Raw genomic sequence first — 24,531 nt, 5'->3', positions numbered from 1 at the left:
TCAGACTAGACTAGCTCTGAGATTGCTGATGTTAAGCAAGACAAAGCTAAGCTGTTGTGTGCCCAGTATTCATTTGTCTTCCTTCTGTGTTCTTTTTCTCTCTCTGTGCTGGGCACATACCACTACAGAAGGCTTACATCAGATCTAGAGTAGACTGCTGTTCCCTACAGGCTTCACTAAGCCTGTGCTGAATCTGTTTACTGTTCTGTGGGTGGAGGATTCTCCTTTTTTTGATTAAGGCTATTAGCTTGCTTTTATTCCACATGTTGATGTGTTTTTAACCATTAAACATAATCGCAGAAATAATGAAGCTTTCGGACTACCAAGAAAATGTGTACCATTTCTTATAGGATAGTTTAAATGGATGTAACTTCCAGGTCTCGTAGCAATATTAAGATGTCAGATTTAGTTGGAAGTGCTTTCAAGAATACTCCACACACAACAGTTTTCACCTTTATTTCTTAATTGTAAAACAGTTTTAAAACACTATCATAGCAGATAATTTTTAAACTAAATAATATAAAGCTTGGATTCACTTGTTGGGTTATTAGCTATTAATACCAATTTATCCCACAGCACAGTGTTAAAATGTGCTCGGAAAAACATCTTTGTCATGTCAAATTGGATACCTGTGGGATTTATTTTACTATTAGTGAGTAGTTCAAAAGGTATAAAAATGACATGGCAATAGAAGAAATCATATTCTTAAGTACAATTTTAGAGAAATATTTTCAATTTAGTCAAACAAGTAAGTTAGAGCAAGCAAAATTGCTGTGTAAGTGATAATTTTTTAATACTTGTGAAATGCTCTGAAACAGAATTGTCACTGACATGCTTAATGGTAGTCTTTTTTTAGTAAAAGCTGGATATGTAACCTGAAAGCATATTGAGTGGGCAGTTTAGAAAGTTCATATATTTATGTTTATAAATGGACAGTCTGACATGCAAAGCCAGAGTACTTTAATTTATATTCTCAAATAAAATATGGTTTCCAGTATTTCACTGAAATTACATTTTTGCTTTAGTTTATCTCAGAGGAACTGAAAAGTATGCTGAAATTCAGCATTTCTCAATTGAAAATTCTGATCTTTACTTCAATGCCATTTCCATGGCAATTTTTTTTTCAGTTAAAATATTTTCTTGAACCCTAGTATGAAGATGGGAAATACTAAATGTACCTGATAATGCTAATGTGAAGCCACCATTATGCTTTCTGCAGATCAGGAAAGGACGCACTATACTTGTGATTGCTCACCGTTTGTCAACAGTTCGAAATGCAGATCTTATAGCTGCTTTTGAAAATGGTGTCATCACAGAACAAGGGACACATGATGAATTAATGGAACAGAAGGGAGTTTACTACAAACTTGTTAATATGCAGGTAGGTTTTTCATTATTATTTTTGTTTCACAGCTTGCATCATACTATGTGCTATTGACTTAGCTGGATTGAATTGTTCCCAAAAGCTTTGCGGTGTTTTCTCAGTGGAGTAAGTCTAGAGAAGAAAACAAAACAAAACAAAACAAAACAAAAAACACTATTCTCTGAAGAGTATTAAACTTCAAAACAGGAAAAAGAAGCAAAAGTGAAACGTATGATTTTAATTCAAACCTGTGAATTACAGGAATTATGACCAAAATCTCTTTCTCTTTCAAGTGTGACATTGAAAATAAAGTATGTGAGAAGGTGAAAATGAAGATCGTGGTAAAAATGCGCTTCTGGGTCTGATAAATTCTCAGATTCATTTTCCAAATCAGAGAATTATAAAATAATTCAGGTTAAGGGACATTGGTGGTTCATCTAGTCCAACTCCCTCTAAATGTAGGGAGGGCTCTGAAGTCTAAGCAAGTTGTCAGGGCCATTTTCTTTGGGTCTGGAATACCTCCAAGGATGGAAACTCCACACCCACCCCAAGCCACCTGCTCCAGTGCCTCGCCACCCTTATTGTGAAAATGCAAACTCTTACACAAGTACTTTTCCAAATCACTAGCATCTTAGTGACTCAGGCTCCTGAAGTTGTGTTATACAGATAGGGTCTACCTTGGATATTTTCATTATCTCTCAATCTTTCTTCTGCTTTTTCATATTTTTATATTTTAAAAAGGCTTTTCCACATGTGTGTTTTTTTTTCAGTTATGCCTAATGTAACTCTCCTATATGTTGTCAGAACAGTTTAACATGACAACAAATGCAAAAAAATCTCTATGGCTAAAATTTTTCTCCTTTCACGTGTTAATGTTCTTTTTTTTTTTTTTTTTTTCACTGAGTATAGAGAAGTATTAATGAAACTTCAGTACTTGCTTGTGGCTTTTTTTAATTACTCAGTTCTTTTCAATATTCCATTTACTTACAAGAAATTGTTGTTTTTATTTAGAACTGTTCATCATTAATGTGGCCAAAAATGATTTTTAGTCTCATGCTGTGTTTCATTTCAGACAGCAGGAACTGAAGATCAGTTACAGGAAGAAGGTAATGTACCCAGTGTCTCAGAAAAGACACTGAATGGATCAGTACTGACTGGACAGAAAAGACAGTCCACTCGGAAAAGCATAAGGTTCAGAATACAGAATGATGAACTTGATGTAAAAGCTGTTCAGCTTGTGAGTCTCTCTGTATTCTTATTTGCATGTGTTTTCCATAACTAATGGGACAAGAAAGGAACCTGATTCCACTAAACAGGGAGTAACTTTTTATCGTAATGTATGAAGAGAGCCTACATGTCTGGTTAAAGACTCGTAAAATGACAAAATAACACAAAAAAAAGACGTTTAGATGTAGAGCTTAGGGATATGGTTTAGTGGGGACTGTTAGTGTTAGGTCAGAGGTTGGACTCGATGATCTTGAGGTCTCTTCCAACCTAGAAATTCTGTGATTCTGTGATTTTGTGTGAAAAAGGATTCTATGGAAAATTCTTTTCCCTTGAAACCAAAATGAATTTTGTTGTGGTACTCAAAATAGTTTAACTGAGTAATATAATGAAACAAGATTTCTTGAGTATGGGAACAGCCTATGTGGCAAGTTAATTCATTTAATAATGTAACAAAACCAGAAAGAGGTAATTAGTCATAAAACTGTAACAACATCCCAAATAGAGAATAATTATCATTTTTGTCTAAGTATCTTGATATGGGTTGCCTAAAATGTGTCTGTATTAGCAAATAAGTTACCAAAAATTGAGAGTTATCAATTTGGCTAATGAACTAAAAATGAAAGACATCATGTTTAATGATGAGTAAGGAGAAATTCACTCACAAACATTTAATACCATCAAATGGAAAAAGTGGTCTAAATTCCCAATTTCTTTTTCTGCATAGTCTCACAAAGGGTAAGCAGAATTTGTGACTAATCCTTCCTGGGAAAGGCTCAAATTGTTGGAAGAAGTGAGAGAGCTTATACAGCATTCATTGATTTTTTTTTCCTTCTTTTTTATGATTAATATTGGGTACTGAGTAACAATAAGAATTTCTGCAGTTAATTAATATGTTTTTTAAAGATCAGATAGTTTGAGGTTTCCCAACACAGAATATGGGATAGGGAACAGATTACAAAGATTATACCTGTCCTTCATTTTCCTCCATTAATGTATTATATTTATCCTGATGGAATCCTTTTATTTTAGGATAAAAACATACCTCCAGTGCCATTTTTTAAAATTATGGCATTGAATAAAACTGAATGGCCTTACTTTGTTGTTGGAACTCTATGCGCAATTATCAATGGGGCCTTACAACCCGTATTTTCAGTCATAATTGCAGATGTTATAGGGGTAAGTATAAAACAATTAATAACCTTGCTTGTATGCTCTATCTCTTGTCACTGTTTATGGCTTTTATAAATGCTGAATTGTTTTATGATGAACCCGTGAAATGCTACATTTTTATTTATTTGCCCTGCAAAGGTAAGAAATGGGTGAAAGTCCTTGCTGAATTTCTGCTCTAAGTCTCACAAAACAGCTATGCAAATTTCACATCTCTGTTTTTGAGCTGATCAGCTTGCCAATGATGAAGTGAGGAGAGGTTCCCCTGTGACGTCTCTGAAATTGCTTTATCCTTATCCCCTTTTAAGAAGGCACTATAATTGACCCCATTCACATGAGCAGTGTAGCCATGGAAGGTGATCTTTGTGCTGTGCTCACCATAACATTTGAGAAGGTACAGTGTGACAAAGCAATGCAAAAGCAACAAGATGAAACGGATGTAAGGTAGACTTTTCATTACAGAGAGACTTTCTGTAAGCTTAAATTTATGCTGTTAAAAAATAAAGTTACGTTGTCAAGCACAAGGCACTTGCACTGGTAGGAATTTTAAACATTTTCTGTTGGAACTGTTTTAGCTGCACTATATTACACAAAGATACTGAAATGGCCTATCTTAATTTTTTTTTGTACTTGTTTGTGAGGCGTTACATTCCAAAGAACTGTTTGGGAAAAGGGTATTATGCTGGTGTTATGCTTTGGTTTTTAATGCAAGTAGTAGCAGGAAACAGCCCTGAGGGAAGGGGAGCATTCTGTGCAGTTGTGGTCTTTCAGTAATTGTCACTAATGGACACAACAAATTGCAGAAGATATACATGTATATAGAGAGGAAAAATAGAATTAAGGTCCTTTCTTTCCAAAACATTAATTCATTCTTAAAGCTTTTAAAAATATTTACATGCATGATAGTATGTATAACAAATCATGATCAGAAAATCTAAGTAATTGAATTGTAGATTATTTTTTTTTTTGCTATGGACCAAGGTATAAAAACATGATAAACTAGTGTCATTCTGAGCAAACAATAGATAACAAACTCATAAATAAACCATAATGACAGTTACTCAACATCCAAAATATACAAATGCTATACAACAGCAAACACTGTACAAAATCCTCAAAGACGTATAGATTTTTTTTTTTTTTTTTTTTTTGAGGCTATTTAAAGGACTTAGAAATGTTGGAGACCTCAGACTTCTTTATAAAACAAATATGTTTTATCCAGACTTGGGAGAATTATCTTTATTGCTCTGCAAACCTGGTGAAACCAGAACTCTACGAGCCCCTTTCTCCATGAACTATGTATTATCATATATAAAGGTATAAGGATTGCTTCAGCATACTGCACCTTTAATATTAATTTACTCACTGTTGAGGTAAATAAGAGTATACAAGCTTCAGATTAAAACTATTTCCCTAACTGAGCAAGGTCTCCATACAATGAATAATGTACTCCTATTTTTTTGTTGTTGTTGTTAAAATACATAAAACAAACAATAGAAATGTTTATCTGTGAGTCTTAGCCTAAAAAATTATTGATTTGGTAATACATCATTAAGAATAACTTCCATATTTCTGTCTCACTAACTAGTTGTTAACATGCAGTAACCTTCAGCCAGTGACTACAGAAATGGTCTTTTAAAATTTTAAGATGGGCTTCAGCCTTCTGTAACTGTAAATTCCAATAATAATTGACTGATGTTGGTTTGTTCACTGACATATGTTACTATTTTATCATAGCAAAATAAAAATTTAGCTTTCAATTGCAAGAACATGGAAAATCACTTCAGATCTATAATCTTCAAAGAAAAAAAAAAACTTAGTTCATCAAGAAATTGACTTCTTTTCCCTTTACACACACATACTGCATAAAACAAGATAACAGGGGAAATTATTGAACCAGAACTTCAGTAAATAAAATTAATTTTCAAAATTTTCTTTCATAGATGTTTGTAGAAAAAGGAAAGGCTGCTATCAGGGAGACAAATGGCATGTATGCACTACTCTTTTTAGGTTTTGGACTAATTTCTTTTGTCACGTTTTTTCTACAGGTAAGTTTTTGTTACCATAATTGTTCATGGTATTTGATACAATATATCTCAACTGTGTCAAACTCTCAGTGCCTTAGTGCCAAACAGTACATGAGAAAAATGAGGATGAACTTTCACTACCAGATGTGTTCAAAATGTTGTAAGAGGTTTCAAATGTGTTCTGTAGTGTAGGCTGATCCCCATCTCCACAGCAAAGGAAAGTTTGGCTTGAAGGCCTACCCTGTATCACAGCCTCTGTAGTATAGACAGTACTGACAGTACAGATAGTAACTTCAACAGCACAGACCCAGATCAGGCTTTGGGCAACACTTCTGTCTTGAGCAAATGGTTGCCTCAGCACCTGCTCTGTGCTCCATGCAACAGGTCTGTCAGTATCTGAGCTGGTTGAACTGAAACAACCTCACCTGCAAGAACTGCACTCAACACCTTGGATTGCTGAGAAAACATACCAAAAGTATCTGGGAAAGACCACATCATATGCTTAACTTAAGAGTACTCACATCTTTATACCAAGAAAGTTAAATAATAATTCAAATTGCCTCTTTAGAAGTGTACCCATCTATTGGTGGTGCACCCATCTATTAGTCACTGCACCAAGTCTGTCAGAATTTAAGAAGCATTTGGACTGTGCAATTAGTCACATGGTCCAGAATTTTGGGTAGACCTGTGTGGTGCCAGGAGTTGGACTCGATTACTTCGGTCCCTTCTAACTCGGGCTATTCTATGATTCTACAATTGGTACAGGATCAACTACTTTTGACTACATTTTCTGAAACAGTTTCTAAATTTACATTTACATGTAATTGTTCTCATGGGTATGGGTGTTTGCCAATGCCTGGAATTGCATATACTGTGGGGAAACTGCCATGTTCAGGTCATTTTTTATGTGAATTGAAGAACATCTCATTTACATGCACAAATCCCTTTAGTTGTTGCTCAGCTGCTTGGGCTGTTCTTGTCTAATAACCTGCACAAGTCTGAACACCATCCTTCCACCTTCTGTCCTGATGCCCTTGACACAGTAGCACTTGCCCTCCATTCAGGCAAAATCAAACTCATAATTGCCACCTTTATGATACCCTGAAAAAAACAAAACGTTGGCGGCGTAGCTGTTCTGGATACTAACGCACTAAAATGTGTCTGCCTGTGTCCCGTGTCTCATTCCTGTGTGGTCTGATCCTGCATGGCCCTGGCCTAGGAGTGGCAGATTCACCAGCACAGCTCTGTGCACACCGAGTTGTGTGCCAATGTCAGTGAGTATCTACAGCTTCAGAGACCTCCCACAGAAAATAACCAGTAGAACTACAGCTTTGTGACTCCAAGAGGGAAATCCCTGGTGTCTGTGCAGTACCTAAAACAAGTGTAGGGTCTTACTGGTTATACTGCTGAGCCTGTTTACTGTAAAGTGGACAGCTCCAGTTTGAGAACAGGTGTGGTAAAAAGTTCCTGCAATTAAATCATTGTTTGGTGGGGCTTGAAGACTACTATGTGATACATAGTTGTTTCTTAAAAAAAAAAAAAAAAAAAAAAAAAAAAGGACACTACAATGCTGCTTTCTGTGCTCTACCTCTACCACTATAGGTTCCAAAGCTAGCTTTAAAATATTTTGATTTTAAAATTGTAGCTCACTTGTTGCTAGTGTATTTTTTATTTAGTGATATTCTTTTCAATATTACATGCAGATAGTCACTTATTATCTTATAAAGACAAAAACTGTAATTAGTCATAAAAAATATGTTTGTTTGGTTTTTTTCCCTCTCACACAGGATTTCACATTTGGCAAAGCTGGAGAAATCCTTACAATGAGGCTCCGATCCATGACATTTAGAGCAATTCTGAGACAGGTATAACTGTTCTATATTTAGCTTTCTAAAGCTTTAGAAATGCTTGTTTGTTTACATGCCATAAATGTTTATTTAAGCAGTCATGCTATGATTCTATCCGTAAAGATCTCGCAATGATTTCTTTAACTCAGTTCAGAAACTGGCTGGATTAAATCTTTATAACAGATCCAAGTAGATATTTTAAAACCTTTTAATTGATGTAACTAATAAAGGCCATCTTAAAACTAGGCTAAGAAAGCTTAAAGGTGATGGTAGTGTTTATTTAGCGTATTTAGGATAATAAAAACAACTTTGTGCTGAGGCGCAGAGAAAGTAGGCTGTACTCTAAGAGGTCAAATCAGAAACTCAGATCTGCCTTCAGATATGCTGCAAGCTAGAATCTGCAAACAATTACTAGTGAAGGCAATAACACCTGGATATCTGACTAGCTGCACTCACTAAATTGGTGGCTTATCCTACCCAGCAGTCACAGAACCAAAAATGGGCATGGTAGTAGTCTAGGGTAAAAACAGGACTTTGTACCACTGAAAGTACATTCAGCAGCAGAATTAAACCCTTTAAAATAAACAGCCTGAAATCACCCTTCCCAAACTGATCTTGAGGGGGCTGCCCACAGGCAGCAGCTCTTCAAGAACTGCTCCCACATGGCTCCGTACCATGGGGTCCATCCCCGGGAGCAAACTGCTCCAGCACGGGTCCCCCATGGGCGGCAGCTCCCCCCACACCCCCTGCTCCTGCGTGGGCTGCTCTCCACGGGCTGCAGCTCCAGCCCGGGGTCTGCTCCTGTGGGGGCTCTCCATGGGCCACAGCCTCCTCCAGGCCACATCCACCTGCTCCACCAGGGGCTCCTCCACGGGCTGCAGCATGGAGATCTGCTCCATGTGGGACCCATGGGCTGCAGGGGGACGGCCTGCACCCCCAGGGGCCTGTCCACAGGCCGCAGGGAAACTTGTGCTGCGTTCCTGGAGCACCTCCTGCCCTCCTGCTGCACTGACCTTGGGGGCTGCAGGGCTGCTTCTCACTTCTCACTCTCCCAGCTGCTGTTGTGCAGCAGTTTTATTGTTCTTGTTGTTTTTCCCCTTTCTTAAACCTATTTTCCCAGAGGCACAACCAACTCAGTTTTTACCAGCTCAGTTTTGGACAGCAGCAGGTCCCTTTTGGAGATCTGGCTGTTTTCTAACTTGGGACAGCTTCTGGGCTCTTCTCACAGAAGCCCCCTCACTCCCAAAACCTTGCCATGCGAGTCCGATACACAAGGACCCTAGCTGTGTACATAACCAGCCTCATCACCAGCTTTCCATGGTTGGCATGAGCTGCTTCCTTGATCTAGTGCAGTGGCAAGCTGCCTAGTGAACGTAGTCTTCTGTAGTGCCTTTAATGTACAAACAGAAACTCCATCACTGCCAGGTTGCAGGTCAGCGCATCCAGAATTAACTCAGGTATATTTACCCCTCTTTTGCTGTCACTGCTATGCTTAACCAGTTGCTTTATGTCCTGAGTAATCTTGATAAATTCACCAAGTATTTTAAGGAAATGTTGGTACTTTTTTGATATGATACTTTTTTGTGGATTGATATTATCAATCCACAGTATAAATTTAAGCCTTCCATGGATTTCTATTATGTTTTACTCCCAGCTGTAGGTGGGCATGTGATCCCTGATGTAGTAGAAAGCAGAACAATATGAGCCTAGGCATATTACTCCTTTGCCTTTCACTTACTACAGAAAGCAGCATATCCCAGCCATGCTAGTCTGCTACATCTGCAAGTCTGGGATCAAAGATATTTCCAAACATGCAATCCCACTGCTTCTTCAGCCTGTTCAGCTGAGTGAGGTCTTTCCTGGTCTCCACAGAAAGTCATTACCTCCTTGAGAAGTTCCTGGAGCCAACCTCAGCAGCAACAGCATTCATTAGCACTTTTCACTGGGGGTGAAATCAGATGCCCCTACTTTCCCATTTATACAGGAAGGGATAATAGGCCACCTCCAAAGAGTGAGATATGTCATTGGAAATTAAGCCTCAGGAGATTTTTTTTTTTTTTTTTTACTAGCCCAATAGAAAGTGCAGTCTGTAAGACCATGCTGAATCTGAACAGATCCCAGGAGGAAGGGTCTGAATAGGAACAGAGAGGTTTTCATGATGAGGAATCAAGTAATCTTATTATGTTTATTGTCCTCACTCTGGTGTGAAAATAGCATCTACCTGGCATAATTTTCAAATATCAGGCAGTAGAGCAGTGGGACCTGGGAGGATTTTATCTATTAGCACCGATACATGTGGCACATGCAACCATCTGCCTATGTGAGCCTACAGCCAGATTGAAACTATTTATTTTACATCTTTTTTTTTCTTACTGTATTTAAGAACAATGTTTACTTTACCATGCTTAAAGATAATACTTCTGCCACAAAAAAAAAAAAATAAAAAAAAATCCCAGGAAATAAAAATATAGCATGTTTGTTAATGCCTAATGGTTATGCATTTAAACACTACTTGCAGGAAATATGAAAGCTCTTACAGTAACTTTATGAACAGTTGGTGCACAAAAACACCCTACAGTTGCTAAGAATCATGTACATATAATGTAATACAAATACTGACATTTCATTATAATGATTTTGGAGTTTGATGTTTGGCAAATCTAGAAGAATGTTAGAGTGAATATTTTATATTTGCTTTCTGTATTTAAATAAGATAAATGCTTTGTGTTCAAGTAAGAAATTTTAGTTTTCAAGTGCTTTAGAGTCACTGATCCCTCTGACCAATTAATCTTGATTGCTATTAAGATACAAAAGTGTATGACTGACAAGATTTTTTCCCTGAAAATAGTTTCTTCCACATTAGGGAGAGTCTTGGGATAGTCTAGATCTCCCAGTACCACATATCATTTTATGTAAGTCTTTTCAGACACCACCGGGATTTTCCAGCAGTACTCAGGCATTCAAAACAATTCATAGCAGATTTACAGATTTCACAGTGCTCATAACTGACAGAGAATTTAGATGTATTTTTACCTAACAGGAGAAATTATATTTTTAATCAGTAGTCTTCACAGATGTCTGTTACACATCCAAGTAACTGTTCTCAAAATGGCACATTCCTTCATATTGCTGTTTAGTGAACATCCAATCATCAAAAATATGTTGAACTCACAAGCAAAGATATCTTGTAAACTGTGTTTAATATGAAACAATGTGGTGATGTTTATGTTATAGCAAACAGCATATACAGATTATTAGTAGAGGCTAGCTTTGAGTTTTGTGATCCCATGACCTTACAGAACCTATAGGTCTAATTTATTTATGGTTACACCTAAAGAGCTAGAACATCCTATCATGTGTCACCTAGTCATAATCCAAAGTGATTAAATTCTCTTAAGTAGCCTAATGAGGTGAGTTAAGTTTTTAAGATCATAATAAGTGTATTTCATATTGCAGGAGATCAGCTGGTTTGATGAACCTAAAAATAGCACTGGAGAATTACTTACAAGACTTGCTAATGATGCCTCACAAGTGAAAGAAGTAAGTAATATGCACTGGCATTTTTCATGGCTGATTAATATGGAGTCAGTTACAGACAGTATTTAGTAGATAGAAATCCTGCACACAGTCATGTGGAACTGTTATTTATTTTAAAGTGTTTTTGTGTGTTTGGCATCACACAAAAATTATCATAATAGTAGAAAATATATATATACGTTTGAAGTATAGTCATGTAGTAAAGCTTTAGTTCACATTACTGCTCAGTCCTGGTATCACCAGTATAAAAGAGCCATCCAAGGCATCCATTTATTTAAAGTCATTTATTCAGCCTTCTTAGATGTCTAGACAGCATTGTGTTTTTATGATAAATGCTCAACGAAATGCATAGGAACATGCCTCAAAATGAAGGTTGTTCTCATTGCATCATTGTGTTTGTTCATATGTTTAGAGTTAAAAAAGATAAAATATGGTCATAGTTCTACATGTGTGTATATATATTTATATAAGAGGCTTATGAAATATCATTGTTTTTTTCTGGAGCAAAACCTGAAAGCAAGGAGATAGAGTAGGGTAGATACAAAAGGCTTGTGGGAATGATCTGGAGAGTTGAGCAGTTTTTCAAGAGATAAGATTCCATTTTGCAGAATATTTAGACCAAGTGGTCTAAATATTATATAATATATAATATATATTCAGGTGGTGAATAAATCATAAATATCTATGTGACAAATATTTTCCCTAGTTTTCAAATAAATCCATGTATTACAATGGTTTCATTCTTTTCCAGGCTACAGGTTCCAGACTGGCATTAATTGCTCAAAATGTAGTGAATCTTGGAACTGGGATCATTTTGTCGTTGACCTATGGCTGGCAGTTGACTCTTCTGCTATTAGCCATTGTGCCAGTTATTGCTGTAACAGGAATGGTTCAAATGAAGATGCTTACTGGACATGCAAAAAAGGATAAAAAGGAACTGGAAGCTGCAGGAAAGGTGAGTTCAATGGCATTTTAAACTATTTTTATGTTGTACTACACAGTGCTGCTTAATAGGGATATTGGTGTTGGGTCAAGAATATACTCCTCAAACTCAGTCTGCGTTGTTATTCTGATGAAAAGTTGATACAGAAAATATGAAGCTGAAAACTGAAAAAGTGAGTTTAATGTTAAATGCAACCTGAATTTAATAAATGAGGTGTTTCACAATACTCCTTTGAATCCAGTGCAATCATTTTATGATCTGAAAAGAGATATAGAACGTCAATAGCAATTTTCAGCATCAGTTAGCCGTATGTTCCAGTTTCCTAACTTTTCTCTAGTTCACAATGTAATTACACGCACAGCTAAAAAGCAGGCTGGTAATTATTTTATATTTTGATTGTAATCAAAATATTTTTTTTCTGAAAATTTCTTTAAAAAGAATATTGATTTCGAGGGCATATAAATATGTATTCCAGTTGAACTTGTACTACAAATTACAGTATACGGCAAGTGGGAACATGGAAGACAGGGTAATGCAGGAGCTGAAAGTAAAACTTGGAAACCCCTGTGAGCTGTTAAAGAAATAAAGAAACAATCCAGCACCATATGTTTTTTGCTTTGAAGAAAAGCAAGTTCAATATGGGTTCTATTGAGAAAACAATAAACCTTCTCAGCCTTAAAGCATATTTAAATTGGCTGAGCAAAATTTCATTTTACCTATCTATAAAACTATTATTATTATACAGACATAAAGAAAAGATGGGGTTAGTCTTTGTAAGGGAGACAGTTACTAGTTACATGTAGATGTGTTAGGTATTTCCATGTAATTTAATTATTTCAATCACTCATGTAACTTAACTTGTGTTTCTGACTTACAGATTGTCTAATCACTTATTATTATTATTATGTAGAAGTAATGATGTAGAAGGAACGGTCTGCTAAGTGCATAATTATGATTAAGTTGCAGTTTAGCTCTCGTGTAAAGAACTGCTTTTCCTTTTTCTTCCTGAGTTGAAGATAGAAAGCCATGTTTGCTTCCAAGCTAGTATTTACCTTTACAGTAAAGGCTGATGATTCACAAGCTTGGAGGTATTCTGCTACACTTTAAAATAAGAAGCTAAAAGAGGTTTATTTTTAAAAGAATCACAGAATCACAGAATTTCTAGGTTGGAAGAGACCTCAAGATCATCGAGTCCAACCTCTGACCTAACACTAACACTCCCCACTAAACCATATCCCTATATATGCACTGGAAAAAAAAAGTCTTCTTTATGCGATAGGATAATCAAGAAGAAATTCAAAATGGTGTCACTGATTACGAATAAAGTTCTGCCAAACAAGTAACATTACACATTCTTACGCACTGTAATATTTTAAAGTTATCTCATAGTCAAATTGATTTCAGCTGCTTATCATTATTTCATGTCAACTGCTTTGGAGATTATTTGTAAGAAGAGTTAGATGATTGTTATGTGATGACCTGAAAATCTGGTTTTGGCAGACCATGTTAGTTTAAATATTTTTTTATTTTCCAGCTCTACAGTTTCTGGAAAAAAAATAAAACATATTTATTTCCATAGCAATTCAGCAAAATATTTCACTCTCAATATATCAACATGAAGGAAAACAGGTCCCAGGCATCTATTTTAGCTTTAGGTTAAAAATCTACGTTGCTCTTTAGACAAGGGTCTCTTCCTGGCAAAGAGCCAATGAGGAAATGCCACCTCCAGATGAGAGATAGAAATAAACTACTCTTATTGGTAGATAGTACAGAAACAATATTCATTTCTTCCTTCCTCAGCAGCAGCAGAGTTATTTGTCCACATATAATGGAGCCAGTTAGCTCCCTTTATACAAACCAAGAGCACACAGCTTGGAGTGGCCAGATATTATTGAAAGTTATTCTGTAAAGGCAATTGGGTTTGACAGTGTACAAATCTTACACTGGTGATAATACATAACAAAAAATGAGCTGAAGTTCCAGGTCCTTGATAAACTTCTAGAGAGGAAGAATGGTTTTTGTTTTACGTTTGTTTCTTTGGTTTTTGGTTTGGTTTGTTTTTTTGTGCCCTGTGAAATCAGTACATCAGAACTAAATCATGAACTGTAATAAGTATAGTGCTCTATGAATGTACTTTATAAAGCCTCTTTCCAAGATGCTTTATCTTCTGAGTTTTGATTTTCTGGATTGTTGACCAAGCCTAAATCAATTGCTGGTATGAGAAAATTCTGATGATAGTAATTGTCTACAAGTGAATCCCCTTAATACTAGGGGAACATTAAGAAAATCAAGACCTATCCTTCCTCTAGTTTTCAGTCAAGATTGGGTACCCAGCATCATTAATCACTTTGGAAAACTTCTACCCACTTTTTTTTTTTTTTTTTTTTTTTTTACCGTGGCAAAATGGAAAGATTTTCAAAGATATAAAATAAATAAGAATTAGATGCTAAGCTGCCATATGGACCAGAAAAAAAAAATCTTTCTACATTTTTATGAACATGCAGTAGTTTTGATTTTCTCCTTTAGGAGTTTTGAAAGTCATCTGGTACTCAAACATATGCAGAGAATGAACCCTGGGAAAGATTATTCCTTCCAGGGTGAGCCCCAAATTAGCTGCTTTTGAAAAGGTGGTGATATGTTCAGGCTGCAGCCCCAAATACATTTTCAGGTGAGGCAGGCTTGTTCAGTTTGGCCTGACTGGGCACCAACAGCAATGATAGCTGCATGGCAGCATCATCCTTGTTACAGGTTGAACAAGCTCACTGGAAAAAAAAAAAAAAAAAAAAAAAATGTTGCTGGACTGTGCTAAAAAGTACACTGACTCAACTTTACTGTTATAATCCATGGTAATTGGATTATATTTAACAGCAGTGTATCTACATATGTTGCAACCACACTTTCAACAGTATTGTAGACATATTCTGTCACTTCTATTGCAGCCATTCCCAGTTCTGTTTATCAGATTATGTTTAAAAATTTCCATGTAATCTTGTTTTTCTGCCAATGAACATGTATTCTCCAATACAGATTGCTTCTGAAGCCATAGAAAACATTCGCACTGTTGTTGCTTTGACTCAGGAAAGAAAATTTGAGTTTATGTATGTGCAAAATTTGCAAGTGCCATACAGGTAAAAAAAAAAAAAATGCTTTTTAAAAAGAGGTTATTAAAATGTACCTTTTAAAAAAATTAACACCAATCAACTGAAAAACAATTTATCTTCTTTCAGTACATTGTAAAATCTTTAATTCCAAGCTCAGTTTTAACATAGAAAATACAAATTATCTTTCTCTTCAAGCTAATGGTCTTTGATTAAATGATAATTTCTTTCAAAGCCTACTTTCTTTCAATACTATCACTATTAGCTGCTCTAATTCTTGAGATGGAAGTCTTTATTAATTCTTATAAACATGAGGCCTTCCTTCTGAGGAAATACATCTATATTTTTTTAACAAACCAAAAGTCAGGGTTTGTCCTTATGTTTAAGTAAGATTCCTGTTCAAATCAGTGGGATTTTCCCAAGGAGGGAACCCGAATGGAAGAGGGAACCCGCACAACAGTTTATCTCTCTGTTCACTGTTATTTTATCAAAATACCATTGCAGATCAAGTGAAACCTCATGAATGTAATGACTGATTTAAAGATTTGGTTTGGTTCAATGAATGGTAAAACACAAAGATTTGTTCTATTGAAGTAGTTTCTGCTCTGTAGAAATTCTGAAGTTCTTGGTGATTTTCCTCGTTTGTTATTTAGGTGAATCTTTAAATTGCACCTGAATTATAATTTTTAAAATAATTTTAATGAATGCGTGAATTGAAAACAATACAAATTATACGTGCTCAAAACATTTAGAGTAATTTCATCTTCTGTCCCAATATTCTTACATGAGTTTTTGCAGACAGACAGAAAACTGAAGCATACAGGAATTATAGTGTTTTGGGTTAGGATCTTACAAAGAGCTGGAGATTATTTTACTATAAACTAGTAAAGAGACTTGAGGATTCCTCTGACTTATAGGATACTTTTACTATTGGATAGTTACATTCTTGGTTACAACTGCATGTACAATAAGATTGTGATAATATTTTTTCTGTTACAGAAACTCTGTAAAGAAGGCACATATCTTTGGATTTACTTTTGCGTTTTCACAAGCTATTATGTACTTTATTTACGCTGCATGTTTTAGGTTTGCTGCATATCTAGTAAAAAATGGACATATGCTGTTTAAAGATGTGCTTTTGTAAGTATATCCTCTTTAGTTTCTTTTAGGTTCCATATGGAAAAATGCATTTGATTTTGCTATAGGTATCTTGAAATCATCGCATATAGAACTGAAGAAAACAACCAAGTACTTCATTCTTATGCTACCCCTCCTTCCTCATGTTGCTACAAATCCAAAATGTGATAATTTCAGACTACATTTAGCTACCTACATACGATTTTTCTTGCAATCAGGGTAAAAAGAAAGCAAAATGAAGTTAGGCAAAGCAAAACTGTCCCTTGTTTTCATGACCAATAAGGTTTCTTTCACAGCAGAATCACATGGCTTAGCTGTAGGGGGTGTAGGTAGACAAGATTAGAAGGTAAACGGAGCAAGTAACGAGTGAAATGGAAGTGAGGAAATTATGAGCCCTGGGGCAAGAAAGGTAGAGAGCAGGAGAAAGATCAGCAACCACCCATTCTGGTAAATGCCCAGGTAGAGCTGGAAAAGCTCCTTCAAGTGTTAACAGTGAATTGATGTTATTGTTCCTATCAACTGGCACTTTTCCAGCCTTCCTTTTGCTCCCTCCTTATCTCCAGCATCTAACCAAGTCTTCTGCTTGACTCCCTGCAGCTGAAATCCCTGTCCATATTTGTCAATAGTCACCTCCCATGCTTTGGTTTAGCAATTACCACATTCTTACCTGGCAAAAATTACAGCTGAAGCTAAACCTTCATGTTATGCTGATTACACCAACACTTTCTGAAGTACTAGCATTAGCTTCCCTTTCCCTATGCACTCATGTGAATGCCTCGTTGTGTACCTGCTCTTGTATTACACTTCTCTTACCCTAAATTTCATGCTTGCATCCTTTGCTCCCTCTTTCTTACCTTCCATTTGCTCCTGAACTCAAGGTTTTGATTGTGACCCTTGAAGAAAATATTGAATGACAAATTTCTCCATAGACCTCAGAAAAGAAAAAAAAAATAGAAAAGAAAAAAAAAAAAAAAAAAAAAAGGATTTTCTCAGTGAGGGAAAAATGTCACAGAGTTTTCAGTAGACAGTTTTTACCCTCCCTCAACTTTTTTAATGAGTAGTTATTTATCTGAAGCCCCTCCTCTGGCCATACAAGCTTTCTGTGTCTGTGCTATATCAGTATCAACATAGTTTTCTCCTTTTTATTTTTCTAGAGTTTTTTCAGCTATTGTATTTGGTGCAATGGCATTGGGACAAAGCACTTCTTTGACTCCAAACTATGCCAAAGCCAAGATGTCAGCTGCTTACTTGTTTATGCTGTTTGAAAGAGTACCCTCCATAGACAGTTACAGTGAGGAAGGGGAGAAGCCTGTAAGTAACCACAGTGTCACCCACAGTATATCATGCACCACTAATTTATTTCAAGCCTGTGTTTTCTTTTTTTTTTTTTCACTCACTCATATCATAGCTACTGAGATGCTACAGTCTGAGCCCATTCACATCTGACTCATCCAACTAAATTGGTATTTAAGTTTTGCTATGTCTTCTGCCATCCTCTCAGCCTCACCTGCCACTGGGTGAAACAAGACCCAGTGAAAATTGGATTAATGCAACAGAGACGGGTTTTCAAGCCTTTCCTGTGTGAAGCTACCTGAGAATGGATCTTGAAGATTTAACTAGGTCTCTAAAATTTAACCAGAATTTTTTGAGGCCTAACTTATTTGCAAGTTTTCCATAATAGATTGTCACATACTTTGGTAACCAACAATGTATATGAACATATGGGGGTAATGGGGGTGTCTGGCCTTTCATATAACAAAGAGGACAGAAAGTTCCAAACAGCTATCATGCATATATATATAAACACGAAGTTATGTATATACATATATATATATGCTTACATATGTATATGTATAAAAAATATCTAGCTATGTAGCCTTAATAAATATCATAAATTTGAGCTGCAGTATTGATTGGTCAATTACATCTGTCTGTATTTTCATTTTATATATACTCATACATAAAAACTGTATTTCTTCTTGTGTAGGTTATGTCCATATTACAAATATTCATTTTATAGTAAATTAGTTAGAAAAAAACTTTAAGTGGAAGGATTGATTCTGTGTGCAGATCAAAAATAATAGATAATTTTCAGTATTTTTAAAGATGAAAACAAAAAAAAAACGGAAAGAATATAAAAAGAATGTGAATGAGGTCCTTACAAAGCAGATAGAAGTTAGTCACCTAGAGTTATTGCCGCTTTTGAAAATGTAATCTTGTTTAACAGATTGTGTAAGAGAAGCTGTCAGAATTTGTGTTTATGGAATAGAATTTTAATTGGAATCTGCTTGCAGCATAGAATATTCAGGAGGAAATTTGTGTTTTCACAATAGTGTCTCACTGTCTAGTAATTACCATGAAAAAAAGAAGTTTGTTCCATTGGAACTGTTCTCTTTTACTTAGTCTTTTTCTTAGTCTTTTATGATCTGTTACATTATCCTAACAATTTGATCTAATTCTACCATTTCAACCAGAAAATATTTGGTGGAAACATAACATTCAAAGATGTGGCATTTAACTACCCAGCCCGACCGGAGGTCAAAGTGCTCCAAGGCTTAAACATTGAAGTAGAAAAAGGACAAACTCTGGCTCTTGTTGGTAGCAGTGGTTGTGGTAAGAGCACTGTTGTTCAGCTGCTTGAGAGATTTTATGGTCCACTCAGTGGAGAAATGGTAAGTGTTCCATATAAAAGTGTAAGATGCATTTCCATGATACATGCATAATGAATTTTACTGATATATTTTATTTGAGACTTTTTCTTCTAAATGAGCTCACTAAGTATTTGCTAGTATAACTACTCCCTTTTGCCAGTGTTCTTAATGTGACTTTTGATTTTTTTTTAATTAAAGGCAGAAACACACAGGTTTTCAATATTGTCTATGCAACCATGGTGAACGTAGAAGGAAATTAGAATTCCTAAATTTCCCATGCTGTTTCAAGTTATTAGAACAAAGTCCAGCGGTTACAAATGCACATTTTTAAGGGTTCGTGCCTATTATATGTGTAAAGTGCATAAGCAGGCTCTCTCACCTCATTTCTGTTCACTTCTGTGATGTATCAATGCTATCAACAAGATTTGGAACTTTTAAATCTAAAGATTTACACTCTGTACTGTGAAACACAGTAGAGTGTAAAGCACGTCGTTGCTTACGACTTTCATACTAATGAAAGTTCATCCCAAAGCCTCTCTGCACAGAGGACATGAGGAAAGCTAGGGCTATTCACTGAAGATCAGAGTAGAAATGCATACATGTAGCAAACCTCTTGATAGCTGGAGCTACCCTGGAAGTAGCGCTGCTGGTAAAATGCAGTTCAATCTGCTACTGGCAGTTTGCTTTCAAGGTTCATGAAACCATCTCGAAAACTCACATTGGGTCATTCGTTTATCTGTCCCACCCATCCCTTCACTCCCAGCCTTAGAGTGAGCTGTATCAGCTATTCTATTTAGGGTGATAAACAAGTAGGGTGCAATAAAATGGTTTCACACCTGGAGTTTTTCTAGGTTTATAAAGATTTCAGATGATATTTTATTGATTGCACCTGTAAATAGGTTTAACACTTATCTGCTCATCTCTGCTGCCACCTGTAAATGCATAAACTAACAGGCAGGGCATGAAATGTCCTCACTGCCCTGACAGCTAAAGGCTTTAATGTTGCTAGATAATATATATGTATGTACGTATATTATTGCAATCATGGTACTTGATCTTATTTCTGACATTTTAGCTCCTGGATGGCCAAAATGCAAAGACACTAAATATCCAGTGGCTGAGAGCTCAGATCAGCATCGTCTCCCAAGAGCCAATCCTGTTTGACTGCACTATTGCTGAAAACATCGCATATGGAGATAACAGCCGGGAGGTGCCACAAGAGGAAATTGTTAGAGCAGCAAAAGAAGCCAATATTCATTCTTTCATTGAATCACTACCAAAGGTAATTAGGCCTTCATTTCCAACTTTCAACTGAGAGGAAAAAAAAATTAACAGTGCCTTATTCATGTTTTTCTAAGGAAATGCATGGTAAAGTATTTAGTTTTTCCCTGACTTACTGAATTTGACATTCAAATTATTATTAATATTTTTATCCTTAGAAGACCTGAGGAACAGATGGAGAACTAGGCAGTGCCAGTGGTTTAAGGCATTTACTCAGTTCTAGTGCCACTAATGCCTGAAAGGGAAAGAGGAGTCTTCATCTCTTTGGGAGTAGTCTCTGTTAAAATAATAACCTAGTTGGTACTGGTACCGAAGCAAGTAGTTCGGGAGAAAAACACATGCAAAAAGTACTCAAAGGAGGATGGGTGCTTTCCTGGATTTAAGTGAAAGCAACAGGAAAACACTAAGGCAGGCCACAGAGCTCTGTTCCTGCCCCCCTTTTTTCAACAGTCACCTCGTTTGCCAGGTGTATGAAGTCACACATGCAGCTGGTTTGCAGAAACAGTCAGAAAGACACAACCTTGTTACTGCTTTCTTCTCTTGCCTCCCCTATTTGTACCTACTGTTAGGCAAAGGAGCTCCTTAGCTGCTCTTTGAATAGATCAGCTCAAGCTAACACCAGTTTGTCAGCTTACTTTTGTCAAAAACACAGGCCAAGACTAATATTTCTGAGATAATATACTTCCACAGACTTAGGAGGTAAGTGAGTTTTTCATGCAAAATTTTATCTCTCAGACACAAGATGTATATTTGCTTATATAGTAGGCAGTCAAGAAGTCCAACAGGGGAATGCAGAGTTGGAATCAAATTTCTTGAGTAAATTTGTGTTAGTTTTAAGGGTGTGAGGCAGGTGGGATTTTGAATTTGACTAGTTCAAATTAGTTCCTTGAAAACTTAGAACTTGGATTTGGTTATCACTGACAGTGTCTCTCAGGCTATTTCTTTCTTATGGAGAACAGAAAGAGGAGCTGACTGCCCAGGCTGTTGGGTGCTGAGCTTAGGCTGTTGGGTTTGCAATGTCACAGCCTTGCTGTCTCACCCCATGCCTGCCATTCTCCTTCTCTGCACTGCAGTCCCTCACCCAAAACCAAATGACACTGCTCAGCATCACTGGGTTTGCTCTGCAGCTAAATACACTGGGAAATGTGCTTCTCAGCTCAGCTACTGCAGGCAGCCCTGGGCATTGTGCTCTAGGGGATCATGCCCTTAGCAGGGTTGGACCAGGTGATCTCCAGAGGTCCCTTCCAACCTCAACCATTCTGTGATTCTCTGGAGGGTCCTCACCCACTTGGAAAATCACTTGTGAGTCAGTTGTGCTGCCCCAGAATCATACCTAGGTGGAAATGCAGCTGAAATGTCACGCTTCACAGATCCTGATCCAAATCTAGGTTTACGCTTACACTGCTTTTCCGTATGTAGAAATACAGCACACGTGTGGGAGACAAAGGAACCCAGCTCTTCGGTGGTCAGAAGCAACGCATTGCTATTGCCCGAGCTCTTGTACGGCAGCCCCAAATCCTGCTGCTAGATGAGGCTACCTCTGCTCTGGATACAGAAAGCGAAAAGGTACCTTGGCTTTGCAAATGGGAACTGGGATTGCAATGGCTGGTCGTGCATTGACTGGGATGTCTTCACCCACACATTAAAACCCCAAATGGGAAATAGAAGGTTTTTATGAAAATAAGTATTTGCATTTCTTCTTTATTTTCATAAGAAGCCAAAATGTTCCTTATGGAGTTACAGAGGCTTTTTGGCTGGCTGTAACGAGCCTCCTTTGGGAAGTGACGCAGAGGCTGTGGCCCTGCAGTTGGAGGACTTCCAGGATTACAAGTAATAGGGGGCCTCAGGGCAGGGCAGCAGAAGCTCCCCCCGCACAGCCTGCCCTGCCTTTCCACTTGCAGCTTTTAGCAGGATATCAGCTGCATTTCAAGCACAGACCAATTGCACAAAGAACATAAGCATGGAACTATGATACAAGGCAGGTTGCAGGGAAAAACTGAAAAGAAACCTGAAAACATGTCACTTCTAAAGGTCACTTCTAATGTGTATTATCAACCTCCAGCAAAAATATTTAAGTTTCTAATATAAAAATATACGGTCTGTGTCCTGCCCCCCACCCTACATGTACAAACAGTGGGACTGAACAGTCAACAGGTATAAGCTTTTAATTGCAGGGTAGTTTCAAATTTGGAAGCTCAGAAGTTGTCCCAGCCTTTGGTATACTGTCTTGCGTTTGCTTGTTCATTGTGCAGATTGTCCAGGAAGCGCTGGATAAAGCCAGGGAAGGTCGCACCTGCATCGTGATAGCTCACCGCCTGTCCACCATCCAGAATGCTGACAAGATTACCGTGATCCAGAACGGCAAGGTCGTAGAGCAAGGGACTCATCAGCAGCTCCTGGCTGAAAAAGGCACCTACTATTCTCTGGTCAACGTTCAAAGTAGGCCATGTGTTGTATGATAAAGGGCAGCAGCTCTTGCTGAGTGTAGCTGTATGGCTGGTTCAATACTTTGAGCCTTTTACGGGTACTTCAGTACTTCTGGTTTTGGTAAAATTCTGTAAATAGCTTCCTTAAATCCCACAACTATTAAAACAAATGTACCTCCGTTATTTAAGAACCTAATGCTCTTTGAATATTCTGCCACCAGCACAAAAATTTATAGCTACTCAAATTTAAAACTATGTGGCCATTACGAAAAAGCCCGACTGCCTTCCCAAACTGCACAGCAAAGGCCTCAGGGTGCAGATTCTGTCTCAGGGCGCAGAGAGGAGCACCGCTGCAGCACCCAGCTCTGTGCAGAGCTGGGGGGCATGCAGTGAATGGAAGCGTGTACAAAAGCAGGGAGAGGGTTTCATAGAATCATAGAAATCAGTCTGCTGACCTAGAATCACAGAATCATTAAGGTTGGAAAAGACCACCTAGATCATCTAGCCCAACCATCCCCTACCACCGCTATCACCCACTAAACCATGTCCCCAAGCACCACGTCCAACCTCTTCTTGAACACCCCCAGGGACGGTGACTCCACCACCTCCCTGGGCAACCCGTCCCAGTGCCTGACGGCTCTTTCTGAGCAGAAATGTCTCCTCATTTCCCACCTGACCCTCCCCTGGCACAACTTGAAGCCATTCCCTCTAGTCTTATCACTAGTTACCTGTGAGAAGAGGTTCAAATCCTTCAGTTTTCAGGGTAGGAGCACTGAACTGGGCATTGTTTTTGTGGGGAGGGAAAAGCGCAGCGTCTGGCCCAGTGGCAGGAGGCTTTTAAATATGTGTTAGTGAAAAATGGATGAGAAAATGATTCTGTTCAGATTTCAGGTGCTGTCTTTACAGGGTCGTTGCAACTACATATTCTAACATTGCATTCTTTCTAAACCTCAAGCAAGTGACAACTATGGCAGTGAGATATATGACAACAGGTGACCAAAAACTTTTCAGAAAAGGAGACTAAAAAGAATAGCTCTTCATCATGCAAAAACCATGTTGGCACTCACAGGCCTAAGGTAGCAATGTATTCCTTAACAGAGATGTGTCCCAAAGTGCTGTACCAGGTATGATTGTTTCTGAACAAACGCACATACAAACCACAGCAGTGGAAAAAGGAAGCCTGTTGAGACTGGCAGCTGACTCTGACCCATCAGTGCTGGAACTTGGCTCCTGTTCCCAGCTCACCAGTGTAGTAATGGGTGCAGGCACTTTCTGCAGGCTCCTGCTTTGAACAGTGCCTGGTCAATGACAGCGAGACTGCACAGCTTAACCAGCTTGAGCTGAACTTAGGGTCCCTACTCCACTGTGCTCCTTCCCCATTGATATGTTTTCCCAAATCAACGCATACTTGAAAAAACAAACAAATAAACAAGTGCTTAAACACTTGTTTATAAACACTTCAGGGACCAGGTAGGACTAAAGCACAGAGCATAAACTTAGTAGGGAAATCTTCAAATCACGATGCTTTACTCCTTACAACAAACAAATAAAAATGGAGACTGTTCTTGCTACTGTGGAAAAAAAAATATGCTACAGAGTTCCTAGAGGGCAAGGGGACTGTTTCAGTACTAGCTGAGGATTAGTTATTGCAGTAAAACAACTTATCTTTGATCTCTCCCAAAACTCCAAAAACTGGAGAAGAGAGCAAACAGCAGGTACTTTAGAACCTCAATTTCACGTTCAGCATCTGTTCCCCAAAGATCATCTTTTTCACAAAGTCAACACCGATCAAGTATCAACTTAAAAATAAATCAATTAAAAAAAAAA

The 24,531-nt window shown here is 37.5% G+C and overlaps 1 protein-coding gene across 1 annotated transcript in view; it reads left to right on the top strand.

Annotated features, from left to right (window-relative positions):
- Positions 1 to 22,737, top strand: part of LOC311206493 (ATP-dependent translocase ABCB1-like) — a gene marked incomplete at both ends in the record, with an annotated part of 42,087 nt that extends 19,350 nt beyond the window's left edge. Inside the window, 14 exons of the mRNA XM_084281848.1 lie at positions 1,220 to 1,381; positions 2,436 to 2,600; positions 3,620 to 3,766; positions 5,701 to 5,805; positions 7,572 to 7,649; positions 11,088 to 11,171; positions 11,920 to 12,123; positions 15,139 to 15,239; positions 16,209 to 16,349; positions 17,501 to 17,657; positions 18,821 to 19,018; positions 20,073 to 20,279; positions 21,698 to 21,844; positions 22,531 to 22,737. Of these exons, the coding sequence (XP_084137974.1) occupies positions 1,220 to 1,381; positions 2,436 to 2,600; positions 3,620 to 3,766; positions 5,701 to 5,805; positions 7,572 to 7,649; positions 11,088 to 11,171; positions 11,920 to 12,123; positions 15,139 to 15,239; positions 16,209 to 16,349; positions 17,501 to 17,657; positions 18,821 to 19,018; positions 20,073 to 20,279; positions 21,698 to 21,844; positions 22,531 to 22,737 (2,103 nt within the window). The remainder of the gene's footprint in view (positions 1 to 1,219; positions 1,382 to 2,435; positions 2,601 to 3,619; positions 3,767 to 5,700; positions 5,806 to 7,571; positions 7,650 to 11,087; positions 11,172 to 11,919; positions 12,124 to 15,138; positions 15,240 to 16,208; positions 16,350 to 17,500; positions 17,658 to 18,820; positions 19,019 to 20,072; positions 20,280 to 21,697; positions 21,845 to 22,530) is intronic.
- Between the last annotated feature and the right edge of the window lie 1,794 nt (positions 22,738 to 24,531).

This window comes from Netta rufina, assembly GCF_964035555.1.
Source record: "Netta rufina genome assembly, chromosome: 2".
NCBI lineage: Eukaryota > Metazoa > Chordata > Aves > Anseriformes > Anatidae > Netta > Netta rufina.
Note: the sequence above shows the minus strand (reverse complement) of the source record. Positions and strands in the feature narration are given on the sequence as shown.